The sequence below is a fragment of the Pyrus communis genome, chromosome 6, assembly GCF_963583255.1.
Source record: "Pyrus communis chromosome 6, drPyrComm1.1, whole genome shotgun sequence".
NCBI classification, from domain to species: Eukaryota; Viridiplantae; Streptophyta; class Magnoliopsida; order Rosales; family Rosaceae; genus Pyrus; species Pyrus communis.
The window spans coordinates 29,044,260-29,071,331 of NC_084808.1; the positions used below are offsets into that span (position 1 = coordinate 29,044,260).

A 27,072-nucleotide genomic window follows, 5' to 3' on the forward strand; every position below is an offset into this window, starting at 1 on the left:
ATGCAGAATCTCTTATGCTTTGATCTCATTCGACTCCACCTTTTACTTATTCAGTGACACACCTCGACCTGGAATGTCTACCTGGATTTTGAATCGAGCTATGCTGACCAATACCAGGAGGGTGACAGAGCCATAAGTGTAATGATGTGGAAAATGTGAATAAATTAAAACCTAAAAGTGCCTAAATATAAGAGTGCGTTTGTGAGCGGGAATGAACATATTTCACACGTGATGTCAAAACATAAGTAAAGTATAGTAAAGTAAGATGAGAATTATATCCTCGGAGATAACCGCCTACGCACTCGTCGGGTCACGTACTCCGAAGATATGTGTGTAGTAACTTTGGGTCAAACCCAAACAATAAATAAATAAACTAACGTAAACGGCCTAATTGTCCACTTGCTTAACAAATCCAACAAATAAGTTATCAATATTACGGTCAACGGAAATCAGCAATCTCGCATCAAGGGGCATTTTCATCAATTTACTCTTTTAAAATTAATAAAAGTGTAAAATCAAGGACGGGTTGTCACATTCAATGCTAAAACTACCTTAGTCAGACAACTCTATTGAAAGTTTTCCATCATTCATGAACCACTTTTGTTCTTTCCTTTTTAATTTTTTTTTTTCTTGAGGTGAAAAATAATTTGAATTTCTAATGGAATTTGTTTTCCTGGAAATCCTTTGGACCACTAGAGATGAGAAATGAGCGGTAGAAAATTGGTTTGGCATGAGGCTCATTGGGTAAGTGGTAAGGTAACCCACCCTTGCTGACATAAAAAAATGAGGTTTTGCAGCTTTGCGGTCCTCTTATCCACTTGATTTCTGTTGGTCTTTAACGGAAGGGAAGATGAAAAGGGTAAAAAACATGATGGCATGCTTAAACAGGGTGAACGAGTACAATTGCCAAGCAAACGGTTACAAATATATAACTAAATAGTTCAACTATGAAACAGACGTCCGTTTTGTTTTTTACAAATGAGCAAGTACTGATGTGTCATCGATATTGTTGATCAGTGTCGCAAACAAAACATATCTACACGGTATATGTATTTTGTTGATTATTGGTACTGGTGAATATGGTGGCCAAGGGGAGGCTGAAATATCTCTGCGAGTTTTCTCGGCCCCAAGATGATGAATTGTCTTTGCAAAGCCACTAGCTGATTTTTTTTTTTTTTTTTTTTTTTTTTAAATAGTTCAATTGAACAGACTTATCACAGAGAAAAGAAATTACAGTAAGTATAAGCTTCATGCAAATTCAGTTTTCTTTTTGCGATGGTAAATTCCGACCTGTAATCCTCTTTTATGTCCTTTAATTAATTATTAATTTCTTCATATCAAGTTACTATTTTAACATCTGCAGAAAAATATAAGTTAGATAAATAAAATGGTCAAGATTCTAGTGTAACAAAAACAAAAACATTCAGAACCGACCACTTTGGGTGAGTTTGGTGCATGTTTTTGCCAAACTAAATAAATATTAAGGTCGTAATTAGAAAACAAATACGAGGTTAGAACCTTATTGTCGCGAATCGCTTTGACATCTGCTGAACGATAAAATCCATCTGGCACAGCCAATCTTGTCCGCAGCATTATTCACTAGCCCTAATACAATATCCATAAAATTAAGGAATCTTTACCAAACTTTATGTTATAATATTGGTTTATATATATATATATATATATATATATATATATATATATATATGGTTATATCCTCAACCAAAAGCAGTAAATTTACAGTTTTATATTGGTGGTTGCTAGCTTTTCTTAGATTTGGTAGGTCAAAATGTCTTAATGCAGATTTTTTAACCATAGTAGGAGAGGTAATAAAAAGATTAGGCGAGCGTAACTGCACACCACATAGAGCAACTATAGTTGTCTACCCTCCATTTGCAAAGCTAGCCCTTGATTTTATTTTTTTGGTCAAACATGAACTTCATTGATAGAAGAAAATGTTACAAACGTTAAACGAGATAAACATAAAAATAAGCTGCAATTAGGTCGAAATGACAAAAAAGTCCAAGCAAAACACATTATGACCAAATTAGACTAGTCCGTTGATAGAAAGCTAGCCGGACATGAAACAAAACCTTGTAAAACGAATACAAGAAATAAAATAACAACATATAAGAAAATATAACATAATTACTAACAAACTATGTATAAGAATTAGGTTGTTGTGACAAACCTGGGTGCAGCCAAATAGCTAACGTAGTGTGCCTCGTTTCGATACCCAAGTTCATTCAAGTCTCCCGCTTAGTAGTTTAAATTAAATTAGAAAATCACTCGAATAAAAAAACAAAAAAATTAGGTTGTGATGGTGCTGGTTGTTTTTCTAATAAATGGGATTAGGCTGGCTCTAAGTTTTTAAATTTTAAAGTTACTTTCAACATTTACAAGAAGCAGATCTGCTGTTTTTATAGCTTTGTGGACTTTATTGGATGTATTCGGCATAAACCATTCTGCTTGCTTTTGCCTATGCAGTTTGCATAGAGGGTTGTTGCCTTTGCCTTTACATAATCTTACGGCCTGTTTGGTTTCGCATATTATAACAAAAATGGATAAATCTTAGGCTTCAAGAGATCCTAGGACCCGTTTGGTTCGCAAATTAAACTAAACGCTATTGTAAAAATGATAATTAGGCCTAATAACTTCTTGCACAACATGTCAACTTGACACGAAACGACATGGTATAAAAATAACAAGTTTCGGATCAACCCGTTAACGAATCAGGTCATTATCAGGTCTTCGCTAAATACGCGTTAACAAATTAGATCGTTATTAAGTCAACCATTAAAAACCCGTTAAGATAACGGGTATGACACACAAACGACACAAACACACCCATTTGCAAAGTCTAGACATTAGAGACAATTTTTTGCATGACCCATTAATCCGACGCAACACGACTCGTTAACTAATCGTTTCATTATCGGGTAAGATAATGGATTTGACATAACACGATAACGAATATGACACGAACACGACAAACACAACCTGCTTGTCAGGTCTAATGATACTACACGAAACTACTAGTGAAAAAGACTCATTTGAATAATTTTTTGGTCCCAAGTATGACTGGAGAAACAAGCAACTCACTAACAATCGGGAGACGAAGCTATCTGAGCAAGATCCATGTTCAAGAAACTGAGAATTATAATAATACACTTGACTAATAATACATGTGGCTTTCAATTTTTGTTGTCTATTATTTGAAAGCGAGTACACGGGATGAGTTTGACGATAAGGATATTTATATTTATCACCATGTCACATAACATTGTGCAGAATCTGCAGATCAGTCAAGCCTCTAGTTCTCAGATTCAGACTCTTTTCTCTCTATCGACTTTATAAAGTTACGCACAATTGTCTTCCCTTCGGAAGTTATGATACTTTCAGGATGGAACTGAACCCCCTGCAAATTTCAAATACATTTGGTTAGAAAGAAGGCATAGAAGTCAGATTCAACAATTTAAGATCTAATGAGATTAAAATTAGTTTGTTTGAGGCGAAACAACTGCAATCCAACGCTACATCGTGGCAGATTTTCTGTTTCGTGGATGTATCGCATGGCAATGCATGTCAAGGAAATGAAGAACATCAACTAACTGAATCGACGCAACTTCATCAACTTTTATGCTACATGATTAACAATTTTATATCATGCAACAACCGAACAAAGAATACTTCTTCCAGCATGGTATTTTTAGCGTGCGATAACTTCTGTGTCTACGCTACTTCAAACATTCCTCGACCCTTTTTCATATACCCCATGACTGATCTACTAATTGGCCAAATCATCTATTGCCCACAAAAAAAAAGCAACCATAATCTCCACAGGACTCTCTCCAACAGTACCTACTACCTATCTACTCCATGCCTCAAGTTCAATAAGTGCCAAAAATTACTTTTAAAGCTACGAATTTTCAAGGCAAAGCATTGTCATTAAATCTCTCCGTAACCTAATAAAGGAATCCTAGGATCAGAAATGAATCACGGAAACTGCCTGTCAAAATCTCATGACTCTTCTTTATATGGTACACAACCTGTCCAGGAAAGTGCATTTTCTGTATCCAAAGCAACTTATGATTTATATTACCTAAACAGCACAACATTCTCCCACTGCATAATAGTTTTGAAAAAAAAGAAAAGTCCAAGGAAACCGTTTCTTACTTGAAGATGCCTGTATTTCTTGTGACGAGCAGCCATTATCAGTCCATCCTCTGTCCATGCTGTAATCTCAAGTTCTTCACCAGGAAAGCTCTCCTTATCGATTACAAGACTGTGATATCTGCCAGCAGTGAAAGGGCTGAAAAGACAAAAAGAAAGTTTAGTTGTTATTTGAGATCCCATTAACGCACAGGATGGTTGAAAGTTTAAAAAGTAACCTAAGCAAGGTTTTCTCAAACTAGTTTATTATTTTCATTACGTTGCAAACAATAGCAGAAACCTCAAACAATAAATGAAACATTTCCTTTGGCAACTAATCCAACCCCTAATATGCTACTGTCAACCACATGCCAGCCCCGAAATGTTACTTTCCAATAATATCTGGCCAAAGTAGTAGGATTTATAGTAAGGTTTACATATACAATCAAGAAATTTCAAATACAACTTAGCATTTGCTACTAAGCTTACACAACATTGCCGTTCTAGAAATGGCTGATAATAAAATGCAATTGGTCAACATTAAAGCCTGCTTAGACAAAAGCCACAAGGAACTATAGTTAACAAACAATCAAGAAAGGTACAAATAGCAGTTTACAACAAGGTAGTGCAATCATTCATAACGTTAAAAAAGAAAACAAATGTAAAATGTGAATAATGTTTGGAAACGGTTAAATAATAAATAGGATTTTTAATATTTGCTGACGGCCAGGGTAAAATTTAAACTAGGAAGACAAAAACAGAAATAGGGATCACAAAAGGATAGAGAAATTCGTACTTTGACAATCCCGAAAACAAGCTATCTTCCTCCTTCTCATCATAATATACAGGAGAGCTCTTCCCATGCATGACGCCAAAAGGAGAACGAACAATTTTCCCTGCAAGACCATGTGGATTATGACAAAACACCACAATAAATAAGGGTACAATGAAAAGATACCATCTAATAGTCAATTGCATAAACCAAATACAAAGATTTAAAAAGACTTTATCATATGTAAGAAGACTTACCACCAAATGCCTCCCCGATGCACTGCAAACCCATACATACGCCAAATAAGGGTACAATGGGCCCTAGCTCCAACACAGTTTGCAATGATATTCCAGAATCTTGGGGAGCGCCTACAAAAAGGAAATACTATGTGTCAAGATCTAAAAATTGGCACTTGCTTCCTTTCCCAAACATCTACCTATAGATGAAACATCACCAAAAGGTCCAGAACTAACCTGGCCCCGGAGAGATTAACACTCCTCTGGGATTTTTCCTGTAAGAATGGAAAGAAGAACCAGTTAGTTAAGTCAGATTCCTTGCAGACAATGTATGTTTATATCATAATTGCTTCGCCACCCAATACATTGCACTTGCGGATCAGAAAACAATGATTAAATAGGTTAAGTACAGCTACTTACCTTTTCAGTTCATCAACACTTAGTTCATCGTTCCGATAGACTTCAAAGAGACATCCTAACTCTCCCATATACTTCGCATCAAAAGAAAGGTGTTAGTACAATGTCTTCTTGATTTGCAAGAACCATCAATAAATAAAAGGACAGATAGACTAATCGCGTCAAACTGTTTCAGGAACTCCCACCTGATTCTGGAAGAGGGCTTCTGAAAAATTCAGAGTACTTAAAGCACATGAATTCAAATCAAACGCATGTTTCGGGGAGCATTCCATGAATGGTCATACAAAATCTCGTTGCACTCTACTAAAAAAAGAAAATCAAGGTGTCTCATTTTCATATCTTCTCTCTAGTGCAGTAGTCACAAAGCTAAAACAGTAACAATGCATGGTTTTTGTAACAGTTATACTGAAGTTTTGGCTCTAGAAGCTCAAACCTCCTCTGTTCGAAAAGGGCAGTCCCCATGAATACAGAAGAGAAAACAAAAAATCTGTGCAAACTAACTAGCAAAGTGGAAGAAAAAAAGGGGGAAATTTAAATTCATTGTTGTTCATGAAAAGAAGAAACTTCGAAGAGAAAATTAATCAAATTGGTAACCTGGCAGAGATTGTAGGTAAAGCTATCATAATTGTCAATGACAATGATGGGATTGTTCTTTTCGGCAACAGGGGGCTTCGAATTCGTTTCAGCGACAGCCATTGAAGCTTTTGCGGCGAACCCATTTCCCAATTTCACGCCAAATCGCAGTCCTGCACCCAAAAATCACATCTTTGTGTCAATTTCAGATAGCTGACATGAGAATGAGAGAGAAAGCGGGTGTGTGTTTGAGAGAGGTACGTGAAAGGAAGGTGGAGGGCACGGCAATGGAGGCAGGACGAGGGTTTTGCAGGGTTTTTGAAGAGAAAGCGGGTTTTGACTGTATGATTGAGGACTGAGAGGTCACTGTGGCCGCCATTGATAGAGAGAGAGAGAGAGAGAGAGAGAGAGAGAGAGAGAGATGCCTCGCTGGTAATTTTTTTAGCCTTTTTATATTTAGAAAAAACTAATAGGGATCTGCCTGTCTAATGTCCAAAATATTTTTACCATACTTTGAGCGTATGATTAGGAAAATGGGATTTCTTGATTAATGATAATTATGATATTGCTTTCTTTGATTTTATTTTTCCTTTACTTTATAAATTTGTCATTGTTTTTTTTTTTTTTAAACAATATTATTTACGTTAAATAATAGGAGTAAGCTTAGCCTCATATGGGCTAGTAATATGTGGTTCAAATTTGTCTTTGACGATAATTGAATCTAAGACCTTTCGTAAAGAGGAATACCACTAGATCGTAGTACTAAGTGATATAAAATTTTCATTGTTGTTTTTTTTTTATTAAACAATATTATCTACCTTAAGGAAGATGAGTAGGCTATAATGAGCTAGCAATAATGTGGTTCAAATTTGTCTTTGGTGAAAATCGAACCTAAACCTCTCACCTACAAGTGAAGAGGAATATCATTAGACCGTAGTACTAATTGATAATTTTTCGTTCTGATTTTTTATTTTTGCCTTCTATGATGATACCCATAATGTTGCGTTTTTTAATTTCTTAGTTTTCTATAACAAGATTCGAGTCCAATATTCATATGACCATACTACAATTTTGAATTTAGTTATTTTTCTTTCGACAATGATTATAATTGCAATTTTATTCGATTCAACTTCTGTTGATACAAAGATGAGTTGTCAAAACTTAAAGGAGTTAGAATGGAGTGTTGATCAAATAAAACATGAATAATCTTTTAAAAAGATGAGCAAGTTAGCCATTGCGAACAACTGGACTTACCATCTCCCTTTAACCCTTTAAGCAAGATGGAGCAAAAATAAGAAAAGACCTTGTACCCCATAAGACAACCCACACCAATATACATATTAAAATAGCATAATTAACTGATAAGCGTGACAAATTTAAAAGATCTCGTACATATATAATGTAAAATAGAGTGATATTAATCATATTTTTTTTTTATCTCTCACACACTTTTGTTAATTTTTGTCTATTAATTTTCTTCAATTCATTTTATCATATGATCGTAAATTGAAAGAGTGTAACAAATAAAATTGATGTGTGAAAGTATCACCTTACGAAATATATTCCCATGTATGACATCTTTGTTGCGTATATCATGCATGTAGTGTACAATAAAATGAAAACGACATTGTTGATCATGATGCAAACGAAAGACAACACTCGCCGATCGTACCAACAACCAAAAAGTTAAAAGCTATGTATTACAAGATTGTGGATGATAACAACTTGACAACGATCGATAAGTCACATGTATTGTCGATTTTGCTACTTTCAAAATTGTAACACTAGTAATTTGGCATGGTCATTAAAAAAAGTATGTAGAAAGATAACAACCCTATGAGGCGTAGAACCAACGTAACAAACTTCACAAGGAAAAGACTGCACCACCTAATGATTTTGCAATTGTTAACAAAGAAGCACTGTTATGGTCACCTCTAATAAATGTCGAGTTTACTTCTCATAGTTCTTTGTTATGTATAACAACAACCAAACGAAAAACAAAGAACCAACATTAATTTTGAGTAATAGTCGTTGCCTAAAGATCTAAATTTGCTCCGTAAGTTATAGCCATCACAAAAACTCACCTTGACAAAGCAAGAGAGAAACCGTAATCATAAAAACTCTTATTGCCACAACGAAAAAGCGATCATAATCAGAAAAAAAAAAAAAAAAAACACATAAGAAGATAAAGAAAGAGACCGAGAGATTGCCGCTGCCCTCAAGGGCAAAGGCGAAGAGAGGCTTGTAGTTCAAACTAGTTTGTATAAAAAAAAATTAAAAATTAAAAATTGAACGAGTGATTTGATAAGCAACGCAGAATACCAGAATTGCAGGTACCAAAAATAGAACTTCAAAAATTAGTTTAGGAACAAATAGTTGCTGCAAAAGTGACGAAACTGAAATCTGTGGGGACTGAATTGACCTAAAAAAAGAGAGAAAATTTGGACTCTGTGGGTTTGTAAGCAGGTGATTAATCAAGCCACAGGATTAATTAACCATAATCCCCACTCCTCAGTTTCATAAAACCCTAATACAATGACCAAACTACCCTTACATTCAAGAATATGCTCTCTCCTCTTCTCTTGGTCCCTTCCACACTGACGAGAGGGAGGGAGGGTTTTCCTTAGCCACCATTTAGGACCAAATGCGTGCTCAATAAGCCAGTCGTCGCCTTCCCCCTCAGGCCCTCACTTCACACGCCCACAGACTAACATTTTTCGCCAAACCCTAGATCTTCTTCTTCTTCTTCCTTTTCCAAGTTCCAACCCCACTTCCCCAATCTGTACGCCACTGAGAGACTCACTCGTCAGCCCCCAAATGAATATACACGCATAGACGACCACACCCCCTTTGATTCTGCTTTCAATTCCCACAAAACCCATTTCCCAGATCTGACTAGTGCATCACCAAGCTCCGTTTTTTCACCTCAATTCGCTTGAACCCAGCTGTTTCGTTGGATCGGTGCGTTATTTGAACTATTTAAGGGGAACCCATCTCGGCTTTTGCATTGTTATTGAGAAATTTTCAGGGTTTAGTATTCTAAATGTGGTAAAATTTAAGAAAGTTGTGGTCTTTAAGCTGATTCCTGCTAGATTAAGGGTTTAATTTGGTGGGATCTGCTTGAATTTTGTGGGATTTGGGATAGAGCCATAGGTTTGATTTATTGGATCTGGAAGGTACTGAGGCATGCTTTGAGAGTGATAGTATCATAGTAGTGAGTTTGGTGAAGTGGGTTCTGATGACAATGCCGTCGGGGAATGTGGTTTTATCGGACAAAATGCAGTTTCCTAGTGGTGGTGGTGCTGCGGCCGTTGGAGGCGGCGAGATCCCCCAGCTCCCCCGTCAGTGGTTCCCGGATGAGCGTGATGGGTTCATCTCGTGGTTGCGCGGAGAATTCGCGGCAGCTAATGCGATTATAGACTCCCTTTGCCACCATTTACGTGCAGTTGGTGAGCCAGGCGAGTACGACGTCGTTATCAGCTGTATTCAGCAGAGGAGGTGCAATTGGACTCCTGTGCTTCATATGCAGCAGTACTTTTCGGTTGCGGAGGTGATATATGCACTGCAACATGTTGCCTGGAGGAGGCAGCAGAGGCAATATGATCCTGTAAAAGTGGGGGCCAAGGAGTATAAGAGATCCGGTTCGGGGTTTAACAAGGGCCAACATAGGGCTGAGCATTTCAAGGAAGGACATAAATTTAGTACAGAGGTTCATAGTTATGATGGGAATTCTTCGGGGCTTGTTGCTTCGGAGAAAGTTGAGCGGGGAAGCGAGGTAGCTGAGGAACTCAAGCCCGGTGGAGAGGTTGGGAAGTTGGATGGTAACGGTTTAGCAGCTGCTGGAGAGAAAACAGGTAACTCTTGGGATCAAGATTGGTGGTTTCATGCTCATTTGAACAAATATAATAAATACTGGTTTGATGGTAATCAAATCCAAACTTTAAAGCTGAATGAAAAGGTCCAATCTTTTGAAGAAAATCAAGCATGTCTTGAATATGTTAGGGATTTTTCTAAGTTGGTGTTCACAAAAGGTTAAGAAATTATCTTGTAGTAATTTTGAAATTCATAGGTTGTGACATGAAAAGGAATGTGTTTCACCAGGTGACCTGAAAACTAGGAAATCACCAAAGCGTAAATGTGCTGTATGAAAAGTTGTAAAAAAGTAGTAGCCCGTCTCTGAACTATATGCATTGCATACGCATGCAAAATTCATTTTAATATGCCTGTGTACTATCTGCACTATACAGATTCGGATAATCTTCAGTTGTTCAAACTAAGAAAGATGCTTGGAAGTAATACCTATTGTAATACTTAGTTATGATTGATGTTACAAATGCACTTACAGAACCTCAAGAAGATAGTAGATTAAGGAGTTCTGAGAATTCACAACTGACCATATGTGGCAATTCAGAACCTGAAGTTGCGGTAGGAGATGGATGCACCTCAAGCTCCAAGGGTAACACAATTTTGTAGTTTATCTTTCTTTCATTCCTTTGGGGGTTTTAGTCTTTGCGTGCGTGTGTGTGTGGGGGGGGGGGGGGGGTGGTGTTGCATACATCAACTCTGTCTATCATAACATGGATTCAAAATGTGGTTTTATTTGATTCTATTTCTTCTACTATTGTGTTTAAACTTGGGATTCTTTGATCTTTTCCAGAGAATGAATCACTTTCTATCCAAATTCAGAATGCGAAGCAGAACCTTTCTGTTGTTCCTAAAACTTTTGTTGGCAACGAGTTATTAGATGGAAAGACGGTAGTTACCTCATTTGATACTGTTTTTTTTAACTTGAAGTATGTTATGGATTTTCTAACGTTTATTTTTCAGGTTAACGTGGTCGATGGACTGAAATTGTATGAAGGATTGCTTGGTGACACAGAAGTCTCCAAACTTGTTGCTTTGGCTAATGATTTAAGGGTTGCAGGGAAAAGAGGACAATTTCAAGGCGAGTTTAATAATCCTTTGTGTATAGAAATAAGCAGAAGATATGAAAAACTTGTGGTTGATTCCAGTACTAAACATAAATCCGCCATGTGGTTGTCATAAAATTTGATATTTAAGCACTGTTTGAGCTGATCAAATCATCACCACCATCCTTACCCATGTGCTAAGCGTATTTAATCTGCCACATATATTCTTGCCCTTTTATTACGCTGTTAATATAAATTCAAAATATTTAATCCATTTGTCCCATGTTAGTTTTGGTCAACATCTTTGTCATGTACCTTCCAATTAAACTAGTCTGAGGTTATAGGTGTATCTAGTGGTTTTTGTATTATATTTTCAAACTACCTAAAACCTACTCCACCTGTTACTTCTTAGGGCTGCTTGAATAATTTGTTTTTGAACACTTTGCTTTAAGAAGTGATCATTAAAAAAAAAAATTGTGTCACTGTTTAGCTCAAAGCAAAGGGTTCAATAAGCGATCGAATAACTAATTGCCTGAACTTAAATTGTTTTTTAAATCTTTGTTGAGTATTTCTCTTTCCCATGTAAACATTTTTTGTTCCCTTTTCTTTTTATGAGGGAGGGTTTGGGTGGCTTGGTTTTACCATTTTGATTGTTGTTTTGTTATCCAAGTTTTATCTGGTGGATATGATGATTAATGTCTATATTTTTCATGGAAGTAGCTCACATAGTTTAATACTTATTCCTTTATTATGATCGTTGTTCTTATATTTTCCTTAGATCCTTGCTATCCTAACCTGCAAGATTATTGGTTGTTTTACCCCTGAAACCTGTTGAGGAAAGTTTTCACAATGCTAGTACAAGTAAGTGTTAGCGATGCCATTATCACTTGTGTTTGGTATTACTGTTTGTACGCTATGGTCTATGTTATCTGTGTGGACACCATGCCAGGGAAATACTTTTGTGTTAATTACTAATCAAATTTTGGTAAGTTTGTGTTTCATTAACTCTTAGTAGAGTATTATTTTAAGTAAACTAGAAAGAACACCCAAACAACTTTAAGTTTTAAAGAAAAACACTTCAAGAGCACAATTGGAGAAAACTCCCTCATCTATCCACTTGTCATGTTCTAACTGATTGTAGTTGTGAATTCCTTTGGTGTTACGAAGTAAGTTGGGTTTTTCTGTGAAGCATTGATTTCGAAGTGTTTTGCGGTAAAGTGTGATGTTCTATCAGACAATAATATATAATCTCTTTGTTTATGCAAAGCAGGTCAGACATATGTGGTCTCAAAGAGGCCCATGAGGGGACATGGAAGAGAAATGATTCAATTGGGCCTACCTGTTATTGATGCTCCATCTGAAGATGAAATTTCTTCAGGAACCTCCAAAGGCATGTTGCAATTCACAATGGTCTTTTGATAGAAATTTTGAAATTTTGTTTTATTAATTTTTTTTGCCAATATAAGGAAATGGCTACTCACATTTTATTCAAATGCCATTTGTTGATTTCCTATATCTGTAGATCGGAGAATAGAAGCTATCCCTTCCTTGCTGCAGGATGTTATTGATCGCATAGCTGGGATGCAAGTTACGACTGTGAAGCCAGACTCTTGTATCATTGATTTCTATAATGAGGTTGTTATTGGTTTACTGTTTTTGTTTTTCTTGTTCTAGGTTTCTATAATTGTACAATTTTCTAAGAATCATAATTTTATGAAATTTTGTGGCGATTATTTGTAGGGAGATCATTCACACCCTCACACGTGGCCACCTTGGTTTGGAAGGCCTATTTGCGTCCTGTTCCTGACAGAATGTGACATGACTTTTGGGAGAGTACTAGTATCAGACCATCCTGGGGATTATAGAGGCTCACTCAAGCTCTCTCTTACACCTGGGTAGCCTTTCTGACTGCTCTCATTTGATAATATTTATCTTCTTCAGTGTGACTTTTATTTGGTTTGCTGCCGCTTCTCTGTCATGTACTCTATTGTCGTATTTCTAAATAAAGTATGGTAGGCCGAGTAGTATTGTTTTAAACATATTGGAATCAAGTTAAGGTTACTTAGTAGTGAAATATTGAATTTTGAGGGCCTAGCAACACTTGTAGCTTTTCCAGAAGTTGGCTGTATCACATCCATTAGAGATCATTACATTATTTATACTAATAGAACACAATTTTTCTTGTTGCTTTTGCATGCCGGAAGAATATGAGTTGCATAATTCAGGATCATGACATAGTATTCTCACATTCATATGAAATTGTCCTATCCTTTCTCTTTACCTGCATTTGAAATCATGTCATCGTTTCACTTAAAGCCTGCTACTTTCGTTTGAGATTCCTGACATAAGGTCTTTGGTCATAACACTGCAGATCCCTCCTTTTGCTGCAAGGGAAATCCACAGACTTTGCTAAACATGCAATACCTTCTATACGGAAGCAACGCATACTTGTTACCTTCACAAAGTCTCAACCAAAGAAAAATACGATGAGCGAAGGTCAACGTTTTCTTGCACCTACTCCAGCTCAGTCATCCTACTGGGGTCAACCATCAGGTAGGTCTCCAAGCCACATTCGGCATCCTGCTGGTCCCAAGCACTATGCAGCAGTTCCAACAACTGGTGTGTTGCCGGCCCCACCAATTCGGTCCCAACTTCCACCTCCAAATGGCATGCAGCCATTGTTTGTGCCACCTCCGGTAGGACCACCGGCAATACCTTTTGCCGGAGCAGTTTCCATCCCACCTGTTTCAGCTGGATGGGCAGCAGCTCCCAGGCATCCTCCACCTCGCATCCCTCCTCCTGGCACTGGAGTTTTCCTCCCTCCCCCAGGTTCGGGTAACTCATCAGCTCCTCAACAGCTGCCTAATACTGCAACTCAAATGAGCCCTTCTGTTGAGATTCCTCCCCAGACAGAGAGAGAGAACGGGTCTGCAAAATCCAACCATAGCACAACTCCTTCAAAAGGAAAATCGGATGGGAAAGCTCAGAGCCATGGGTGCAATGGAAGTCTGGATGGAACTGGCAGTGGAAGAGCAGCCGTTAAGGAAGAAGAAGATCAGCACTCCGACAGCATGACAACAAGCGATCAGGCTGGAGCAGTTTAGGAGGGGGTGGGGGAGAGAGAGAGGTTCTTAAGGAGAAACAGAGTAGAGGCTGCAAACTGCAATGAGAGTTGGAAGCAAATGTAAAGAGCGGCGAGAGTGAAGATCTAAAATCATAGTAGCAAGAGGAACAGGCGGAAGAAGTTATCGATTCTCTTTGGGAGGATGGATTGAGATCCCTTGTCCTCTTTTTGTTTTTTGGTTAATCTTATTCCATCAACTCTTACATTAGTATGTGCAAAGCAAAGCACATTATGAATCCATCTTTTGCTCTTCTTCCTTCGTATCTTTCCTCAAATTTTGATGCTTCTCTCTCCATCTGATGTCATTGCTCCACATATCCGGTCATGTCATGCAATGCAGCAGTTTGAAATAATTCACATCACAATTTCCTTGCTTGTGCCTTTGTCATCAAGTTGATAGTATTTGGGCACCTTTACGGTGGTGTTTTATTGTCAATCTAGTGTCAGCCAACACATTTCAACCCTTAGCTGGAAGGCTAATCGGGTCGGGGTGTGTTAGTTTGGCATCAGAGCCAGTTTGTTTACAGAAATTACTGCTACAAACATTGTAGCCACATGAACTTCTGACTCCGGTTGCAACTGGCTTCCTCTTTTAACCCATGCGTTTCGGGAACCCCGAAACCCTACGTTTAATTATTCAGTTAATTTTCGTAGAAGATGACGCACCTGTAATACATCTAATCGGTTTCAAGAGTATATTAGTCTTTTCAGGTAATTTTTTTTCTTAATTATTATTTTTAATCGTAGGGAAAATCTAAACTGGTTCAGTAGGATTCGAGTGGTAAATTGTAACAAGGGTAAAAGTAAGGTGGCAGTTAAAAACTATTTCCCAGTCACTTATTCGTCTGAGTCAATTTGTTGCGTCGTCTGTTTTACACCCAGCACCGGAGAGCCGAAAATGAGTGAGCCAGAAGCAGCAGAAGAAGGCAGTTGCCGCCGCCTCATCCTCCATGAATTCCTTTCCCTCCAAGAATGCAAGGAGCTGGCTCACCCATTTCGGCTGGCTACAGACCCAATGTTTTCTCGACCACTGTCGCGCACCTCGTCGCCACCAAAATTAATCAGAACATATTTGTCAGGATGTTGTGATATACACAGCTGACAGCCACAACATCCTTTTTTCCTTGGTGGGTCTGATTTGCTGTCTGATATCATTTGGCAGACAACTGATGGCGAAAGACACGCTGGCATTATGGTTCAGTCGTGATGCTACTTATGACGAGGATAATTAACTTGTATCTTTCTCTCTCAGAGTCTGCTGCATGATAATGTTCATAAATTACGTCTACCTTTGCCAGCATCTAGTAAAATGTACTGGTTTTCACCTGACCAAACTTCTTCTGATCACCAGTTGGGTTTTGGTATATGTCAGGCAAGACTGCATGTTCTTGGATATGATCGACTTGTCCGTCAATACAAGAGCCACTGTTACAACATTGCCGAGTTAACGATGGAGCCACTGCGATTAGCAAGGGGGGATGAGTTGTTTGACCACGAGTTTCTTCAACATACTGCATGCACCTCGGATATTCCTACCAATGCTGACTGTCATTTTCTGTTGGTATAAGGCGTAGCTAAGTTGGCCAAGGCAGTGTACCTCCCTCTTTGCCCCAACATTTGAATTCTCCACACCGTAGTTTAGACCAGATTAAACTAGATTACTAGAGAATTTATATTGCAATTACTGAAATTTTTGTGTAACAGATGTTCACGACGCCGTATACACGAGTAAGTTTTATTTTCCAATAACTAAACTAGCAGAGTTACTATTTTAAGAGTAGGTGAATGTTCTGTGAGTGGCTGAGTCGATCTCTTTGGAAATGCTCCATTTGTGTAAGACATTGCCAGAAACATCATAGTATGCAACATCAGCACTGGCCTTGGTCATGTGAAACGACATGAAACCTTGTCCGTCGTAATACAACTTCAACTCCTCTGGACTCCACGACTTTATATCACCTCTCCATGCCTTGGACCCACCTCCACTTGTAAAGAACTGAATTTGACTGCATAATTAACAACCAGTTAAACCAAATTGATTTGTGTTTACGTATGTAATACCAAGTTAATATCAAGTTTTTGTGTGTACAAATTTACCTATCAGAATCACTGATGTGCTCCAAGCAATGGTCATGTCCGTTCACGTAAAAATCGATATTATTTGACTGGAGAAAAGTGGGAGTGAAAATAAAAAATTAGAAACAAACAAGCGATATTAAAAAGAAGAAGTCAAACGTAAGACCTCGAGAGATAAGGGTCAATGCATTGTTTAGGAACATCTAGGTTACCTTAAGGATTGGGAGAAGATGGGTTACAAGTTCTTCGGTGACACCATGATGTCCTGCACTTAAAATAGTATGGTGACCGACCACAATTTTCCATTTTGCTGTGGAAATTTTCAGTGCCGAATCCTCATCCTTCAAGAGATTTGAAAGGTATTCCGCCCGAGGAGTCACACCTCTCCAATCATAAGTATGCTCCTTTGGATTTGTAAAGTAATCATCCACAAATGGGGTTGTGTCCACAAAGTAAAATTCTACGATTTCTGGAGTATCGACAAAATAGCAAAACATATTAGTTGCACATAATAAAATCGGTAAAAGGCTTATTAGTGACTAATTAATGAGTGCGAATAAATACTACCTGCATCTAAAATGAATGATCTTAAGCAAAGCCATCTACTGTCAATTGCTCTGAGAACGGGACTCAATTGTGCTTCGACATCACCCCGATAGTCATGGTTGCCCAACACTGCATGAAACAAATTAACCACTTAATTGTACCATTAAGGATACTATTACGTGTGGTATAATTAACTGATTAAGTAAGTAATTTACCATTGTACCATTGCTTCTTTAAGCTGGGAGCAGTATAAATATTGGAAAACGATTCGTTAAATGCTGGATCATCGACGCCTGTCAAACCATCTTCGTAGAAATTATCACCAGTGGAGATGACAAAGTCTATGTCTGATTTCTCTCCAATTAACCCCATCTACAATCCGCAAGTAATTTCAACATAAAGTCAGTAATAATTAAATAGGGATTAAAGTTAATAAAATCTGCTTAAGTTAAACCACATGCATTGCCGAATGAACATCTCTAATAGTCAAAAACAACCAGTCTTGATCTTTCTTGAGCTGAAAGTCACAGGTACGTACCAAATAAGTAAGGATACTGATCCGCAAGTAATTTCAACGTAAAGTCAGTAATAATTAAATAGGGATTAAAGTTAATAAAATCTGCTTAAGTTAAACCACATGCATTGCCGAATGAACATCTCTAATAGTCAAAACAACCAGTCTTGATCTTTCTTGAGCTGAAAGTCACAGGTACGCACCAAATAAGTAAGGATACTGTGAGTGATTGGAATGGTCGCCAAATTGAAAGAAAACTGCTAGACTAAAGAGACAGAAAACGACCCATTTGGAATATGCATGGAGTATCAAATTCTGGCCTTAGCTTGTACTAGAGGATATGCTTGGAAATATACCCTCCCAAACACGGCTTATGTAAAGAGTGATGTTATTCTGACACATAAAACTGAAATATGTGCTCTTGTTCACTGAGACTAATTCATGATTTTGTATATGAGTAAAACCCTAGCAAAGGACTAAACCCCACTCAAACAATAAGAGTAAATTATAGTAATGGTTCCTCAATTTTAATCAAATTGAAGCAATGGTCCATCAACTAAAAATCCATTACCATTGGTCCCTCAACTCATCAAAATGTGTAGTTATGGTCATTTTCGTCAACTTCGTCAGAATTTTGTCAAAATGAGTTATACTGAAATGACCATTGCTACAATTGAGTTAAAGTTGAGAGACCAATGATAATGGATTTTTAGTTGAGAGACCATAGCTACACGTTTTGATGAGTTGATGGACCAATATTAATGAATTTTTAGTTGAGAGATCATTGTTCCAATTGAGTTAAAGTTAAAAGGCTATTACTACAGTTTACTCCCAACAATAATACCGATCACCCTCCTAGACTTTTAAAATCGATTGAGGAAAGAAGTTCACTTAACTAACTTCAATGTCAATTATTCAACATGAATAATTAACTAAGAGCAAATTGAAGAGGATAATTCAATATTTTTTTTTCTTCAGAAAAGTAGATTGATACCCAACTAGATAAATAATGGGATTATGATTCTTTTCCCTCCTATTTCTATCCCCTTCCATCCTCTCCTCTCACATTCTCTATTTTGTCTTTTTCTTTCTATAAAAAATTAATATAAGATGTTAACGTAACTTAATCGGAGGGGAGGGAAGAGGAGGGAAAAAAAGAAGGGAGAGAATCCTATTCCTAAATAATGCTTGTAAAACTTATCTGTTGTGATTGATACTAATATGGGATATGCTTGGAATTGTACCTTCAAATTCAAAGAACTTGGCCGCACATTAATTTATGGTACCTTTTCATTTATTTATATCCACAATTTATATATTAAAAGTAATGCAATGTAGATTAAATACGCAAATTAAAAGATATGTTACTAATAAGAAATAAACACGTGAATTAAAATTTAAGTAATAATCTAAATATCAATTTGTATGTCATTTAATTTATAAAACTTAATCTCTTTAGCATTATCCATATTTTAGTTGTCCGCCTAAAAATTAAGTGTCTGTAAGGCCCAAATACCGTTTATATTCTTCCTTTATTTGCGTAAATTTTCAGTTTCATGAAATTTCAGTATTGCTTAATTTTGTCAAAAGATGGTGAAATTTTTTGAAAGAAGCGTAGTAATATAATTAGGCATGTAAATGAGGTAAGTGTATCAGCTTAAATCAATGAAATTAACGACATCATATGCATGCAAAAGCATGCAAACATTTAAATGTAAAATACAGAGAGATGATAACAATGAAAATTTCAAATGAAATGATACATATGTAGAACGTACCTGGAGAGCAACTTGAGATTGGTTGTATTGTCCCCGTCTTCCCCAATCTCCGACAACCAGGAAGCTGAGAGAGCCATCTGGTTTTGGTGCCTGCTTAAAACGTTGAAGCTCAGCTGCGCAAGCAACCAAACAAAGTGACAGGAGGCATCCCCTGAAGTGAAGGGAGGAAATCATGGCTTTATGATTATTAGAAGTATTAGACAAAGAAGCCACGAGAGTTTGAGTTTTCCGTCGAAAATTGTGAGAGAATTGAGTCAAGTGGCTTTGAGGAAGAGCTATATATATATACTACCTGAAGTTCCCAATAGTACCAGCTTTTCTAAAAGAACCCTCATTTATTCCTTTTTATTTAATTTTTATAGAAAAATCACATCAGATCTTGTAGAATTTATCTTATAATTTCTTTTTGAGTGATACTCGTGAAACCAAATATTTATACTAATGTACTAATAATGTGTAAAACCAACATACAATGAGATCAACTAATTAATTGACGTAATATGTGTGCATCACTTGTCACATTAGATGATATGTCAATGTAGTATGAAATGCAATATTCATAACATTTTTCTTTGTTTTTTATAATCTCAAAGCTCGTAATTTGGTAGAGAGATAGCTGTTAAAAGAATGCCTATACAAAAAAAATATGTGCATTTATCATTTCCATACTCATAACTCTCTTTTCGAACCCCCCTTGTCTCAATCTCTCTCCACGTCATTCTAACTCACCTAATCTTCCACAAAGAAAAAAGTTTATCAAAAACCCTATAAATGAACGGCTTATACTTAACGTACGTATACACTTTGGTACAGCACCATTAACATCAAATCTTCCTTTTATTAATTTTCAACCATTCGCTTCAATTACTCATATTTTCATTTATGTTCGAATTGTTTTTATTTTTTATTGTTAGAAAATTCAACGGTAAGAAGAGAATTTTATTGACATCGAAAAAAAAATAGTATATCTAGTCCAAAAAGACATAGATTTAACCTCTCATAATACAAAACAAAAAAAAGATAAAAAAATATATGAAAAAGAAAAGGAACATAAATTACAAATTAAAGGAGAGTGAACTTTTCCCCAAATTTGAATTGCATTCCCATATCCCATAATTCAAACATCTGCTAGGTTTTCATGGACTAGGCCGGAATTTACTTCGTCCTGCAAAATGATGGGCTACTTTCCGAAAAGGAACAAGCGATCAGTTTTCTTCCTAGCTATTAATAGTTTAATTATGTTTAAGCAGATCAGCTGGGAAGATTAAGCAAAATAATTTCCATTAATCACATAGGCACTTATAAAATATTGCCTCTTGTTACTTGCATTACAATATATATATATATATATATATACATATATATACACATACATACATACTAGACTAAGAACCTTAAACAGATTGCATATACTTCTGCATGTCCACCTCTCTACATGAAAGAGTAGTGCTGCTTTGATGTCCCCCATTTGTGCAAGACATTGCCAAAAACATCATAGAATGCAATATCCAATTCGGTTTGAGTGATTTGCACTGACATGAAACCCTGCCCATCGTAGTACAACTTCATTTCGCTTGGACTGTACGGGCTAACTACACCCCTCCATGCCTTTGAACCACCACCACTTGTTAGAAATTGTAGTGGGCTGCACAGAAATGCTTCAAATTAGATCCCATGCATAAAAGTAGTTATATACTAATAGAACAATAATTTTATTTAGACACATAAAATCGATTCATTTGTTAAATTCATGCGTATTAAAGAGTTACAAAATGCTAGTACCTGTTGGGACTGCTTATGTGTTCTAAGCAATGGTCGTGGCCATTGACGTAAAGATCGACATTGTTTTCCTGAAAATTTATAGACATTTGAGCAAAAAGAGAACAAAAAAGAAAAACAAGGGAAAAAGGCGAGCGTTTTGTTTTTCCTTCCTAGTTTTAGCATGAGTCTCTACCAGAAGAATTGGGAGAAGCTGTGTTACAAGCTCCTTAGTTTCACCATGATATCCAGCGGTTCTAATTGTGTGGTGACCAACCACAATCTTCCACTTTGCATTAGAATCTTTTAATGCTGAATCCACATCCTTTCACAAAGAAAAAAATTAAACTTCTTAATTACAGATATGATCTCTAATTTATAGAGACAACCGCAGGCATAGAGCTAATTTTTTGGGTTTCTAAAAATTGTTTGGAGATATTTTAAAGTTAATTTATTTAGTCGTAAGTCTTAATTATGTTTGATGAGAAAACAAATTACCTTGAGAATAATTGATAGGTAATAATTTCGGGGTAATATGCCACTCCAGTCATAGACAGAGCCCTTCGGATTAGTGAAGTATTTATCAACAAAGGGAGTTGTATCCACAAAGAAGATTTCCACAATTTCTGCCAAAATAGACAAATAACATTGAGATAAATAACCAAAAAAAAAAAATCCTTATTAAAAAACTAAATCTCCTGTTTAGATTATAATTAATTATTGATAATAATTATGTAGTATGGCCTTAGCCTTACCGGCATCAACTATGAAGGATCTCAAGCAAAGCCATTTGCTATCCGATTTCCTAAGGACAGGACTCAACTGTGCCTCAACATCACCTCTATAATCATGGTTACCCAGAACTGCAATACAATAATTAAAAAAAAAAATGAATTAATTTTTTTAATTTAAAGAAAATTCCTTATTGTTTTATAAGTGAATATATAATTAGGGTTTGGGAATACTTACCACTGTACCACTGCTTTTGCAAGCTTGGTGCTGTGTAGATTTTGCTAAATGAGTCTTCAAATTGTGGATCATCGATGCCCGTCAATCCATTTTCGTAAAAATTATCGCCGGTGGATATTACAAAGTCAATATCCAACTTCTCTCCAATTATTCCCATCTAGAAATTAAGTGTATAAAAGTAGGTTAGTAAAGTTAAATCATTCCTGATAGACACTTCTTTTTGTATAAGAAAAACTAATGGAAAGGGCCTGAAAACTTTGAGTTTTAATGATAAGAACAAAATAAAGGGTTAAGTGAATAGTACCATGATTGACTTTTTAGTGTAAAAATGTGATTTTTCTTTAAAGTGAATAGTGAGTTTTTCGTTAAAACTTCCTTTTATATATCTATCTTCTAAATCGAATAAAGAAAAAAAAATTAACAGACAAAAATAAACAAAAATATATAGAAAAGTAAAAAAAATAAAAGAAACTCATGAACGCATTATTTATTGGCAATAAGTAGGACTATATATATATATATATATATATATATATAAGGAATTGTTATTGGTACTCCAAAATTCTTATTTTGCATTCCAAACTTTTTATATTTAGAAAGAAAAATACACTTGTAAGAAGTGTAGAATGAGATTTTTTGAATAACAGTTCCCTATATATACTAGCATATGGGCACACACACAAAGTGTGAAATTTTTTTTTATTTTTGTTTTTGAAATAGAAGGAGATAGGAAGAGAGTGATAGAGAATGTGGGAGTGGGATTTTTTTTAATTTTTTAATTTTTTTAATTAGAGATATGTTAAGATTACATGTATGTGAGACTTTGAAAAAAAAAAAGCAAAATTTGGTTGTGTGAAATTACATTTATGTCCCATATTTCTTATTCATGTTCTACTTTCATTAGATGGTTAAACTAATAATTTCATATAATTTTGGTTGAGAATGAGTGTTTTATTAACTAATTAGTAGAGATGTATATAATTAAATGAGTATAAAGCATTATTTTATCGGCAAAAAGGGGGCCATTCTCCTTTTGCGCATGCAGTGCAAGCAAAACATTGGGATGAGAATAATACAGGACCAAAAGAGTTATGGCCAATATATCCGCAATTTAGCTGTCCATGCTAGCAAAAGTGGAATGGGGTTGTATGCTACAATAATATAAATACATTTAAGTAGCACCCAATATATTGTTGTGTTCAATCCAATCCAATATCTTTCATACTTTGAAGTAGACAAATCATGGTGTTCGGTCTCAGAATATTAGATATCCTTCTCATTGCCACTGAAGTAGTGATAATATTCTCCTCCAGATCAAACCAATATATATTTATAGCTTTAAATATAATTCGTATAAGTTAGAAAAATAATCCATGTAAGTGAAATATAGCCATAGTTTTCGTTTACAAATTACAAAAACTGCCATTGAAAGAAAATGAAGTTCGGTAGACAACATCCCAAGGATTCAGCTGCCGTTTTAATATTTTTGTTTGAATCATTGCTTTCTCACGTTTTGATCTCTCTTCAGTTGTGTTTTTAGCATGCTACTGCCCTACCTTTGTACAACTATCAACACAAGACTATATGTTTGATAGAGTAATGCTAAGGAGATCAACTATTTAAACCAAATCGTCAACAATCACATCATATGATTTATAAAATCTGATCTACATACCTAGCATTACCCTATCAAATATATAGTCTCAAGTTCATAGTTCAAATAGGTATGAAAAATTCGCTCAGAGTTTTTCTAAACCCTAATCTGACTCATCACTTTAAAAAGAAAAAGTTTGATTGGAAAGCTAGTCAAATGGTTAAATTTGAAAATATACAATTTTGAATTGTAACACGTTCTAAGAATTGGGCTAAAATCAACTTTTCTATATAATTAATTAATTGAACATCAATTCAAAATCTGGATATAATTGAAGAGTCTAAATAATTTAATTTACTAAGACAAGGTATTTCATTTCTCATTTAAAAGTGTACAACGTTACATATTATGCTAGAAAGGAGTAGATAGCTTGCCACCAGTTGTAAGAAGAAAGAATTAGAGCATCCATCTCAAAACCAATTAATTGTTATCTGTAAAGATGCCCAAAATCACTTAGACACCAAAAGGATTCTATGGGACGATATATACATATATATATATATATGTATATATATATATATATATATAGGGAATCGTTATTAGCACTCCAAAAATCTTATTTTACACTTCAAACTTTCTATAATTAGAAAGAAAAAATACACTTATGAGGAGTATAGAATGAGATTTTTGCAGTGCTAATAACAATTCCTTATATATATATATCGTAAGAGTATGAGTTTAAGAACATTACTATGTTATTATGATACATCTCACTAGAATTAGAGCGCACCTAACTTATCTAACTCACCTTTCTTCACTTCATTCATGACAAATGGTGAAGAGGCTTTAACATTACGTAATAATTTGGAAAAGCTTACATTCTCCGATATCGGATATATATTGAGATTGAGCAATTTTGTTGGAAACAAGCAACTATTTAAGCTACGAGTCTACGACACTCATTGAACTTCTGACACCTGTATATACTTTCCTTACACTAGTTATTGTTTACATGATAGATACTAGAAACAGGTCAAAGATTAAGATTAAGAAAACACAATAATCAAACTGTATGTACATCGACGTAGAAATCAAGTATTATAAGGAAGTAATGTACCTGATTAGCAACTTGAGATTGGTTGTAGGCTCCTCTTCTTCCCCAATCCCCCAGAACCAAAAAGCTGATAGACCCATCGGCTTTCGATGCGTGCGGGAATCGTTGTAGCTCCGCTGCAGAAGATGTAAAAGATGACAAGGTGCATAGAATTATTAGACCAGAGAACAGAATACTTGACCTCATCATGGTCATGTTTTCCATATCTAGCATCTAGGTGGGAGCAAAAGTAAGAGTAGAGGAATGGTGAGCAAAGCAAAGCAAGGCAAGCTATCTATTTATATGGTTGACGAGTTGGGTTAACGTTGCATACTAATTAATTAACATATAAATAGATATATTACACAGAAAGTTATCGATGACGATGTGTGTGGTTTAAGCAGTACTGCACAATAGGGTGGCTTAAAATGAATAATAGATAAAAAGGGAATATAGAACCAAAAAGAGTAATGGACAGCATGAGGTCCGCGAGGCCACACATGACTTGTACGATTTATTATACACAAATGGACAAGAAACCTCCACTTATGTACATCGCACTAAGGGATCCACTAGTAAAGGCGTGACACTCACCCACATCACATAATTATGGTTTATTTTTAGCTCTACGCTTCCTGAAATTTGATTTTAATTCTATTTTTCTTTCTAAAATTTAAAAGTTGTTACATTACTTCTTGAAGCTTAAAATTCGTTTTACATTATCTTCTTTATGTTATTTCTATTAAAAAAGCAAACAAATATGTCGATGTAGATTAAAATGTACATTTCTAGAATAAGTTTTTTTTATAGCTACGTTTCATGAAACTCGATTTCGATCACACTTCCCCCTTAAAACTCAAAAGTCATCATTTTACTTCCTAAAACACAATAGTCGCTCCACTTTGGCTTGTTTCTGTGTATTCCGTTAAGTAACTCTCCGAACCCTCTCTCTCTCTCTTTAATCATTGTCGTTACATTCATCCCTTCTTTATCCATCTCCATCTACCTTATCATTAGTTCCATTAATTTCTTGATTTCTTATATTCTTAATCGGAAAAATAACATAAATAATCCCTGGGTATTTTTTTAGAACAATTCCTGGACATAGAGTAGGGCTGTCAAACGGGCCATGATGAGGTATTTGGATTTCGTTTAGGAAGAGGGAGATGAGGAGAGACGGAAGATCATGAAGAGATGGGGGTGTGGCATCATCATAGTTGGAAGTAACATAAACAAGGCAATGTGGAGCGAATTTTGGGTTTCAAGGAGTAAAGTGGTGACTTTTGAGTTTCAAGGGGACAAAGTATGATCAAAATCGAGTTTCAAGTAGCTTAGCTACAAATAAGCCTAAACTTAACAGTTATTTAACGAAATACACACAATTAAACTAAAGTGGAGCGAATATTGAGTTTTGGAGAGTAAAGTGGCGACTTTTGAGTTTCAAGAAGTAAAGTGACGACTTTTGAATTTCAAGAGGCAAAGATTATCAAAACAGAGTTCTAAGGAGTGTAACTAAAAATAAGCTTATAATTATTTGCCACTGTTATGGGCAACTGGCTAATGCAGTTTCAAACATAATGTAAATTAAGCAGGCTACTAATTTGGTCATAATATATCAATTATAATCCATAGTTCAGTTATCTATGAGGAATACAATCTAGACTAAACCAAGTTCTAAATTCAAATTAGTCTACTTGAAGCTAATTGTTAAATTTTTAAGTTATATTCTCTTTTGGGAGTTCCAACGCTATCTTTTGGAGGGATTCCTCAACGCATTCCTGCACGATATGTGGGAGAATGGGTGACTATAGCTTCAGTTGGATTTTTAAGTTTTATTAAGTCAGATTCCTTTTTGAAGAGTCATCGGCTTCGTCAAAAAAAAAAAAAAAGGGGCGCCAAAAACACTTACAATTAAAGTGAAATATAACTTAAGTACTCCAATAAGTGTTTCGTAAACAAATAAAAGAAAGGATAAAAAAGAATTAACAAAGCTTTGGATAATCGACCCCGGAATGTTACTGCCCCAAGTTCAACCAACGCGTCCTCCTCATACGGTTTGTATTTCCTTTTATATGACTACTTAGCTTTCTTGTAGATCAAGGAATCTCTTCCTTTTGTAGCTCTAGGCTATCTTATGGTGTTTAAATTAAGGGTCAGTTACTAGTATGGAATTATATATATTAGAAATGACCCAGAAAGTTTCAAGGAAACGTGATATACTCATATACATGCAGAGAAGTTTATAAGATGCACAAGGCGTATGCATGCAAAATGAATGACGCAGACGTCCACACTATATATATGGAACATGAATTTTTGTTTTCTGAACTGCATCCACAACCACAAATCCGCTTTTATCTGTCAAAATTAACAAAATGTATATTCTAGTGTATGCACTGCAACGGCTGAAAGCAAAAACAAACAGGAGAACGAAAAATCTTTTATCCCTAACACCGAATGATGTACAATGTCAATCACAACAATATGTAATTCTATTGTTTGAATAAAAAAAATAATAATGTTGGCACGAGAAGAAGTAGGTTCACGCCGTAAAATTTAG

The 27,072-nt window shown here is 35.7% G+C and overlaps 4 protein-coding genes across 4 annotated transcripts; 1 reads left to right on the forward strand and 3 right to left on the reverse strand.

The window, feature by feature from the left end:
* Positions 1 to 3,051: 3,051 nt before the first annotated feature.
* On the reverse strand, positions 3,052 to 6,552 carry LOC137737959 (anthranilate synthase beta subunit 2, chloroplastic-like). Its single transcript, XM_068477549.1, has 8 exons — positions 6,412 to 6,552; positions 6,172 to 6,323; positions 5,581 to 5,651; positions 5,398 to 5,435; positions 5,182 to 5,292; positions 4,949 to 5,048; positions 4,177 to 4,312; positions 3,052 to 3,418 (listed from the first exon to the last, which is right to left on the reverse strand). Exons 1-8 carry the CDS (start codon positions 6,527 to 6,529, stop codon positions 3,314 to 3,316), a joined length of 831 nt encoding a protein of 276 aa, XP_068333650.1. The 5' UTR covers positions 6,530 to 6,552; the 3' UTR covers positions 3,052 to 3,313.
* A 2,180-nt stretch (positions 6,553 to 8,732) lies between these two features.
* On the forward strand, positions 8,733 to 14,437 carry LOC137737753 (RNA demethylase ALKBH10B-like). The gene is made up of 8 exons (XM_068477306.1): positions 8,733 to 10,004; positions 10,496 to 10,606; positions 10,808 to 10,905; positions 10,978 to 11,095; positions 12,331 to 12,450; positions 12,583 to 12,695; positions 12,801 to 12,955; positions 13,432 to 14,437. Exons 1-8 carry the CDS (start codon positions 9,389 to 9,391, stop codon positions 14,162 to 14,164), a joined length of 2,064 nt encoding a protein of 687 aa, XP_068333407.1. The 5' UTR covers positions 8,733 to 9,388; the 3' UTR covers positions 14,165 to 14,437.
* Positions 14,438 to 15,821: 1,384 nt separating this feature from the next.
* LOC137737578 (purple acid phosphatase 3-like) lies at positions 15,822 to 19,360 on the reverse strand. Its single transcript, XM_068477108.1, has 6 exons — positions 19,099 to 19,360; positions 17,022 to 17,178; positions 16,828 to 16,935; positions 16,473 to 16,729; positions 16,282 to 16,349; positions 15,822 to 16,190 (listed from the first exon to the last, which is right to left on the reverse strand). The coding sequence occupies exons 1-6, from the start codon at positions 19,270 to 19,272 to the stop codon at positions 15,956 to 15,958; spliced, it is 999 nt and encodes a 332-aa protein (XP_068333209.1). The 5' UTR covers positions 19,273 to 19,360; the 3' UTR covers positions 15,822 to 15,955.
* A 1,142-nt stretch (positions 19,361 to 20,502) lies between these two features.
* On the reverse strand, positions 20,503 to 24,761 carry LOC137738103 (purple acid phosphatase 3-like). The gene is made up of 7 exons (XM_068477711.1): positions 24,537 to 24,761; positions 21,826 to 21,982; positions 21,612 to 21,719; positions 21,355 to 21,482; positions 21,053 to 21,181; positions 20,881 to 20,948; positions 20,503 to 20,743 (listed from the first exon to the last, which is right to left on the reverse strand). The coding sequence occupies exons 1-7, from the start codon at positions 24,744 to 24,746 to the stop codon at positions 20,530 to 20,532; spliced, it is 1,014 nt and encodes a 337-aa protein (XP_068333812.1). The 5' UTR covers positions 24,747 to 24,761; the 3' UTR covers positions 20,503 to 20,529.
* Between the last annotated feature and the right edge of the window lie 2,311 nt (positions 24,762 to 27,072).

Coding starts and splice junctions, on each gene's coding strand:
- LOC137737959 (XM_068477549.1), bottom strand. CDS start 6,529: ATGGCGGCCACAGTGACCTCTCAGTCCTCAATCATACAGTCAAAACCC. Junction 6,324..6,411: donor GCCCTCCACCTTCCTTTCAC/GTACCTCTCTCA, acceptor TTTTGGGTGCAG/GACTGCGATTTGGCGTGAAA. Junction 3,419..4,176: donor AGAAATACAGGCATCTTCAA/GTAAGAAACGGT, acceptor TGAAATTTGCAG/GGGGTTCAGTTCCATCCTGA.
- LOC137737753 (XM_068477306.1), top strand. CDS start 9,389: ATGACAATGCCGTCGGGGAATGTGGTTTTATCGGACAAAATGCAGTTT. Junction 10,005..10,495: donor AGCTGCTGGAGAGAAAACAG/GTAACTCTTGGG, acceptor ATGCACTTACAG/AACCTCAAGAAGATAGTAGA. Junction 12,451..12,582: donor TTCTTCAGGAACCTCCAAAG/GCATGTTGCAAT, acceptor CTATATCTGTAG/ATCGGAGAATAGAAGCTATC.
- LOC137737578 (XM_068477108.1), bottom strand. CDS start 19,272: ATGATTTCCTCCCTTCACTTCAGGGGATGCCTCCTGTCACTTTGTTTG. Junction 16,730..16,827: donor ATCATTCATTTTAGATGCAG/GTAGTATTTATT, acceptor TCGATACTCCAG/AAATCGTAGAATTTTACTTT. Junction 16,350..16,472: donor ATCTTCTCCCAATCCTTAAG/GTAACCTAGATG, acceptor ACTTTTCTCCAG/TCAAATAATATCGATTTTTA.
- LOC137738103 (XM_068477711.1), bottom strand. CDS start 24,746: ATGCTAGATATGGAAAACATGACCATGATGAGGTCAAGTATTCTGTTC. Junction 21,720..21,825: donor GCAAAAGCAGTGGTACAGTG/GTAAGTATTCCC, acceptor ATTGTATTGCAG/TTCTGGGTAACCATGATTAT. Junction 20,744..20,880: donor CACATAAGCAGTCCCAACAG/GTACTAGCATTT, acceptor ATTTCTGTGCAG/CCCACTACAATTTCTAACAA.